Source organism: Populus trichocarpa, chromosome 11 (assembly GCF_000002775.5).
Source record: "Populus trichocarpa isolate Nisqually-1 chromosome 11, P.trichocarpa_v4.1, whole genome shotgun sequence".
Classification (NCBI taxonomy): domain Eukaryota; kingdom Viridiplantae; phylum Streptophyta; class Magnoliopsida; order Malpighiales; family Salicaceae; genus Populus; species Populus trichocarpa.
This window is the reverse complement of record NC_037295.2, coordinates 16,541,134-16,548,763: the sequence shown is the minus strand read 5'-3', so window position 1 is coordinate 16,548,763 and position 7,630 is coordinate 16,541,134. Positions and strand designations below refer to the sequence as shown.

Genomic DNA, 7,630 nt, shown 5'->3' with positions numbered 1-7,630 from the left:
TTTAGGGCGGACCACAACATAGACTTATGCAAGACATTGTTTGAGAATAAGATTTAAATAATTTTTAAAAAATAAAAAAATTATTTTAAAAAACAACTATTATACCATAATCATCACTGCTGATCATAATTAAGAGTCGACAATCACTAGTCAACAGATTTTCAAAAAAAAAAAAAAAAAAGGCTCAATATCTTCTTCTAGAAAGAGAGAAGGATTTTTAAGTGAATAAAAAATCTAGTATTTGGGTTATCCTGACCGCGTCCATCTAGCTCTTCTTTCTCGCTCTTTCTATCTTTTAAGTTTTATCTCAAGAAGCCCACCAACATCAATCAACAAGTTTCAAAAGAATAAGGTTTCATTGCAATAAAAAAAGTGAAAATTTACAATTCATCTTAAATTCTTTGTCATCTCTTACTTTTCAATGAAACCTTATTGAAGAAAGAGAGAGACAAAAAAGAAAAATTCACCGTTTTCCAGGTCAACAACATTGTCTATTCATGCACAGCCGACGTTCCTTTTGAGCTTCATTTGATTGGATCTAGTCAAAATCTAACACCCTTTTGTTTTTCTTACCAAATCTCCTTCACATTTTGGATTCTCTACGTATGTCACAGGTCCTAAATAAGGCTCGTTTCTGTAAATTCTTTGTGGGTTTCGCTGTTTATGTTATTTGATTCTAGTTTTTGGCCTGTTTGAGGAGATATATTCTGAGTCTTGTTTGGTGAATTGAGTTTTGATTCCAAGTTTGAATTTTTAGGCAAAAACTTTATCTGGGTTTTTGAGAATTAGTATCTAGATTTTGGTGGTTGGGTTGTGTCAAGAGGCTTGTCTTGATAAAAGTTGAATTCAGTCAAAAGCTTGAAGCTTCTTGGGTTGGTTTTGTGTTATGAAGGTGTTGTAAGGGTTTTGATCCTTCTACCAGGGGTTTAACTATTGATGAAATGAGAAGGATATTTCATGCTTACAAGGATGAATCAACAACTAGTGGTTCATATGAAGTCAAGTTGTTTCAGTTTCTTGGTGATTCTGCTATGTGCAACGGTGGTGGTGAGCTTGGATTACAGAGGAAGGACAGAGGAAGTGTTTTTGAGGCAATTAGTTAATCCAGCAACTGGAGATGTTGATAAGGACACGGTAGGACTTTATACCATACGTGCTCTTACATAATTATATTGCTTACAGTTTAATAAATTTGTGATAACAATTGAGGTTATCGTGCTTCAAATACCCTTTTGCATGCTGATAGATTGTCAGTTGGGGATGTCAAACTGCTGTTTATGCCTCTTACAAACTAGAAATGAGAGTTATGGCGTGTATGGTTCATGGTTCAAAGGTTTAGATTCATCATAATTATGCAAATCGGTGTTAAATTATTTGTATAATATGACTATTGGCTGATAAATTTATGTCACAATGAGTTATACTTATGTAACATTTCATCGAGATGTATGATTTAACCTTGTTGCACCCCTCGTGAATCACGATCACAATACTGTTTACTCTCAGTCCTGAATTTCTTCCCTTTTCTTCTTTGTTTAGGGCCTTGTGAATTTTTTCTTAAATATTAATTTTGGGCACTGGAGGAGGGGAGGATCAGATGGAACAGTTGTGATTATTGAATTCTTTTGTCATATAAAAAGCAACAATAATTTTTTTTTTATCTGAAAACTAGTCATTGTTGAAGATTAACATTGATCATTGGTAAGATCATAATACCACAATAAACTTTGACCTGAGGTGTATTATGCACCATTGCATCCATGATTATATCCATTTTGCACATGCTTATGTCTATGCCGAAGTAGGGATATGCTCTTCCAAGTTCTTCCTTTGTACTGATTACGTTGTCTTCTCTCGCTCTCGCTCTTCCCCCCTGCAAATATGGCATAGCCTTCATTCGCTTATGTTCTTTTGCATACTTATTTTCTTGTTCTTAATATATGTGTGTGTGTGTGTGTGAGAGAGAGAGAGAGAGAGATGCAACCTCACATGTCTACTGCTTGTTCTTAATTCATATTTATATATGTCTGCTTCTTAATGTGCATCTGAAATACCAGTTTAATCTTTCTCAAATGGGCAAATATTAGTTGAATTTGTTTTGGATTGCAGGCAGAGCTACTATGCATCATTTGCAAAGTAGATTTGATTCGTCTGAAGGAAGCTGGTGGAAATCCTAACTTCTTTTTACCAGAGGAAACATTTAGTGGGGCCGATGAACTTAGCTCAAAGGGCTGGTCAGTGGCAAAAGAAAACAGTCAGAGATTGATTAAAGTCCTGCATCCCCAGTTAAAGGAAACTCTTTTAGATTGTATAAGAAAGAACAGTTTTCTGTTCCATGTTTCTGGAGATGAAGGTGGCGCAGATATTTATCACTCAACTTCTCTAAATTCATTATTTCATAGGCATGCTGGTGCAAGAAGGAATTTGCTTCAGAGCATTGCAGAGGCTCCAGCCCCAGCGCCTGCTGTTGGATCCCTGATTCCTAGCCCTGCACCAGCTCCAGATCTGGCTCTTTCTCCGGTTTCCACTCCAAACCCTGCCCCTTCACCGCAGGAGCTATTTTTTCCTCGACTATCACCGCCTCCTCTCAGTCTCAGCGAAAACTCTTCTGGAGGTCTAACTTCTGGTCCAAGTGTTGAGCCAGATAATGGAAAAAATAACAATAAAACAGTTCTCATTGCAGTACTTGTGACTGCTGCAGTGACATTTGTTCTTGCAGCATTGTTCTTCTTGTTCTGTACTGCGGTTTGTAGGAGAGGATCTGGTGCGGGACGAAATGATGAAAGGCCCCTTCTTAGCATAAGCTTAAGTGACTATTCTGTTGGTTAGTAAATGAACTGTCATATGTTTTCTTTTAATCTACAATTCTTTAATACAGTCCTGATATTGCTTCAAACTTTGATCTTCCAGGTTCCACACATAAAACTTTTGGTTTAGGAAATTCTATCAAAGAAGAAAAGCTCGGTCATCAATCTTTTGGTAATATATCAAACCATGAGAAAAGGGGATCATCTTTCGAGAGCAATTTTTATAACTCTGATGCTCAGAATGTATCGTTAGATGAAAGGCTGTCGTTAGGAGTTGTTAGTGGTGCTGCCAAATTCTCTACTGACAACAAGATGAACATACTTGTACCACCTCCACCAGGAAGGACAGGCAGCAACCCTTTTCTGAAGCCTCCCCCTGGAAGGGCAGAACCGCTTCCCCATGAACCCCCTGCTAATCTCAGGCCTCCTCCCAGTAGGGCTGGTCCTACTCCTTCCCCTCCCCCTCCCCCTCCCCCTCCTGCACCACCTGCCCCTGCAAAATCATCCAGTAGTGTGCCCCTTCCTCCCCGTGGTTCACCTCCTCCACCACCTATTGCTCCGGGAGTGAAACCTGGTCCACGCCCTCCACCACCTCCAACTGGAGGTTCCGCTCCTCGACCACCACCACCAATGCCCCCAGGTCCAAAGGCTCCTCGACCCCCTCTTGGATCAAAGCGTCCTTCCAATAGTGCATCTAGTGAAGGAGCTGGTTTGGGGGATGATGCTGATGCTGATGCTCCTAAAACCAAACTAAAGCCATTTTTCTGGGATAAAGTTCTAGCCAACCCTGATCATTCAATGGTTTGGCATCAGATTAAATCAGGATCATTCCAGTGAGTTACAATTTTAATTTTAATTTTTTATTTTAATTTTGTTGTTCATGAATCTCTAAATAATCTTTGCTGCTGAATATGTTTTATACAGGTTCAATGAGGAAATGATAGAAACCCTATTTGGATATGCACCTGATAAAAACAAAAATGAACACAAGAAAGAGTCTTCTTCTCAAGATCCTTCACCCCAGTATATTCAAATACTTGATCCGAAAAAGGCACAAAATTTGTCTATTCTTTTGCGGGCACTGAATGTGACAATAGAGGAAGTCTGTGACGCACTTCGTGAAGGTGATCAACTCTCTTTGTTTCTTTCAGTAGACATACATTCATGGATAAGTTAAATTGCTCCATTTCCTAAGAATTTCAATTTATTTATTTGTTTTCTTGTTTTGGGGGGGGGGGATTTACTTTGTGGTGGTTTTGTTTGTCCCGTTCCTTGTCTAGGAAAATCTTTTTACACACCATTTCTGTCTAGTATGGCTGATTTTAATGATGGTGTGGCTGTGTGGATGGTATGTAATTACCCCATTTCATTGGTTGTGGAATTTGAGTAGCAATAGTGTCCTTTGGTTTTAATGCATCAACATATTCTAACCTCTGTTAGTTAATGCAGGAAATGAGCTTCCTGTAGAGCTTCTTCAAAATTTGTTGAGGATGGCACCCACAGCAGATGAAGAACTGAAGCTTAGGCTCTACAGTGGTGAACTTTCTCAACTTGGGCCTGCTGAGAGGTTCCTAAAAGCATTGGTTGACATACCATTTGCTTTTAAACGACTGGAAGCCCTGCTTTTCATGTGCATTCTACAGGAAGAGGTTGCTACCACTAAAGAGTCTTTTGAAACCTTAGAGGTAGGAAACTGGATACTGTATTTCTTTTCAGCATTTGGTTTAATTCTTGCTTGTAAATGTTGGTTGTCATTTTTAACAATGCGTTGGAAATATCCATGCTCATGGTCTGATGATGAACTTGATAGTTGCACATTTTCTACATATGGGGAAGCAGACCGTTGTGGAGCTTCATGATTTTGGAAAGGCATGCCAAATTGTGGAGATGTATTTTAAAAATCATTAAAATATTACTAAGAAAAGTTTTGGTGGAGAGCCACAACAGTATTTTTTGCAAAAAAAAATAAAATGCATATTGATATCAGTTTGGTGCCTTGTATCGGTTTCCCTTCATATGTGACTTGGAAAGTGCATGCATCCCTGCTAATGCATAGAGCGAAAGAGACCAGCCACTTATTAGACATTAGAGGATGGGTAGGATATGATAGAAAAGATAGCATTTGTAGAATACTGACTTAAGTTTGGCTTTTAGAACGTATGCATGTTCTTGCATATAAGATGCCTGACTGTATAAAAATATTCCTACATTTGTAAAATTTGAATATACTAGCATGTAGAGGTGGTCAGTTTCTCTTGGTTATGATAAAGTCCCCGCATCTCACAATGGACTCTCTTTTCTGGCAATTTCTTGAATTTCTCCACTTGCCAAAATCTAATGTGATGCCATCTCCATCTAATATGGCAGGTTGCTTGCAAGGAACTCAGAAATAGTCGGTTGTTCCTCAAGCTTCTAGAAGCTGTTCTTAAAACAGGCAACCGAATGAATGATGGTACATTTCGTGGCGGTGCACAAGCATTCAAGCTTGACACACTTTTGAAATTATCTGATGTAAAGGGAATAGATGGGAAGACTACTCTCTTACACTTTGTTGTTCAGGAGATAATTCGCTCAGAAGGTGTGAGAGCTGCTCGTGCTGGACGAGAGAGCCGGAGCATCTCCAGTGTCAGTGTAAAAACAGACGATCTCCTTGAGGACATTTCCCCTGATACAGAAGATAACTATAGCAGTCTTGGTCTTCAGGTTGTTTCTCAATTGAGCAGTGAACTAGAAAATGTCAAAAGAGCAGCGGTTGTGGATGCTGACAGCTTAACAGGATCCGTGGCTAAACTTGGGCAGTCAGTGGTAGTAACCAGAAATTTCCTGAATAAAGACATGAAGAATTTAGAGGAAAATAGTGGATTCCATGAAACATTAAAAAGTTTTGTGCAGAATGCTGAGGTTGATATCATGTCCCTTCTGGAAGAAGAAAAAAGAATTGTGGCTCTGGTGAAGAGCACTGGTGATTATTTCTATGGGAATGCCGGGAAAGATGAGGGTTTACGATTATTCATCGTTGTACGAGACTTCTTAATAATATTAGATAAGGTATGCAAAGAGGTGGGAGAGGCACAAAAGAGGTCAGCAAAAACACGGAAAAAAGAGGCGTCAACTTCATCAACTGCATCATCTCCCTCTCATAAGCACCAGCAACCCTCGCCTGATATTCGACAGCGGCTATTTCCAGCAATTGCAGAGCGACGAATGGGAGATTCTAGTTCCAGTTCAGATGACGAGGGTTAATCTGAAAGAGGTAAGCTAAGACCCTATCAATAATTAATTTGTGGTTTTTCCATTTAGAATTTATACAAACACACACACAAATTAACGTTATTCTGTGAACTTCAGATTAATGTAGAAATTAAGGAAGTCCTTCACTTGTGTTATCCAGGTTGCTGATATCATGGGAGTGTAAATTACCCTTCAAGTCATTTGGTGGTGGTATCCACATTTGGAGGGAATCGTGGGGAATTGCACGAAAGCTGCCAAATTGCGTTCACACATGGAGACCAAATTGCAATTTCAGCAGATGGATTAATGGAGCTGAAAACAGATAGTAAATTAAGCCAGCAATTTCAGTCGGGGCTCAGTGGATTCACGTTTCAAAATCCCTTAAATGAATTAACTTGTGCGTTGGTAGCAGTTAGGTGTATTGATGTTTGTTCTTCTTCCATTCGAAATTCTTTGTTCAAACAAGATTGATTCTTTTTGTAGAATTTGGATGTCAATAGTGGAGCAATTAGATTGGAAATTACAATCGCATAAAAACAGTTGGTATCTCCTTTGATGTTAAATAGCAGTCCGAAATGTGGAAGATCAGCATATGATGGAACTATAGACCCTCGACTTAGAGTTTGTATTTTACATTTAAAAAGTAATTTTTTCAAGTATTTTTTAAATTAAATATTTTTTTATGATTTTGCACTGTGTTGATGTTAAAAAAAAATATTTTAAAGCATTTTTAAATAAAAAAAACTTTTAAAAACATTCATTACTATAATTCTAAATATTATTTTAGGTCATTTCATCATCCTACCTTGCACGTGACATGAAAATTTTACAGGTTGCGGAAGAAGATGGGGTTCCCTTGGTCAATTGGCCGTCTCTGACTCCCTGCAGCATCTCGGATGGCTGCCCCTTCTCGTGCTCATCTGCATGCAATAAAAAATAAAAAGAAAGGATTAAACGAGGATCAAGACGTTTTTTTTTTTTTTACAAGTGTAATTGTATTAAAGGTAAAACTGAACAAAGTATTACGGCATACTCCAAGAAGTACAAAGGTCTATGATCCAGATCTAAATGACCTTAGCCAACAAAAAAACAAAGTAAAAGTTAAAGAAATCTTAAAAGTCTAAAAAACAGACAATCATAGCAACAACATGGTAATCAGTCTACCGGTTTCTAGAAAATCCAAGATGCAAGATTGATCAATCGATTATTCAAATAAAAAATTATAAATTCAGAAACCTGAGAATCGGTCAACCAGTTTCTAGAAAATCCATAACTAGTCTATCGAGTAAGCAACAATAGCAAACTTGAAAAGTAGAACTCGGATGACAGCAAAAAATGAAAGAGACCTCATGATATTGGAAGACGCCAAATGTACTTGAGATCAAGGGAATTTGATACCTTGGTTCGAACTTCACCAAGCAGGATCGGACAAGGTCAAAAATCTTCTCATTAACATCTTGGTAAGATGGATATAACTGGTGGAAGACCTGGTTATTCTTTTTATATCAGATGAAGTAAATCGTGGCCGAGAATACTAACCTAGCAAGCAGAAGTAAATATTATCATATCATAGTAGGCCAGCCTAGAAGGTC

The 7,630-nt window shown here is 38.2% G+C and overlaps 1 protein-coding gene across 1 annotated transcript; it reads left to right on the top strand.

Moving 5' to 3' along the window:
- The first annotated feature begins 257 nt into the window (after positions 1-257).
- LOC18103422 (formin-like protein 5) lies at positions 258-6,575 on the top strand. Its single transcript, XM_024580989.2, has 7 exons — positions 258-1,134; positions 2,110-2,824; positions 2,911-3,640; positions 3,732-3,931; positions 4,257-4,492; positions 5,175-6,060; positions 6,199-6,575. Exons 1-6 carry the CDS (start codon positions 958-960, stop codon positions 6,048-6,050), a joined length of 2,934 nt encoding a protein of 977 aa, XP_024436757.2. The 5' UTR covers positions 258-957; the 3' UTR covers positions 6,051-6,060; positions 6,199-6,575.
- The last annotated feature ends 1,055 nt before the right edge of the window (positions 6,576-7,630 follow it).

Coding starts and splice junctions, on each gene's coding strand:
- LOC18103422 (XM_024580989.2), top strand. CDS start 958: ATGCTTACAAGGATGAATCAACAACTAGTGGTTCATATGAAGTCAAGT. Junction 1,135..2,109: donor GAGATGTTGATAAGGACACG/GTAGGACTTTAT, acceptor TTTGGATTGCAG/GCAGAGCTACTATGCATCAT. Junction 2,825..2,910: donor CTTAAGTGACTATTCTGTTG/GTTAGTAAATGA, acceptor TTGATCTTCCAG/GTTCCACACATAAAACTTTT.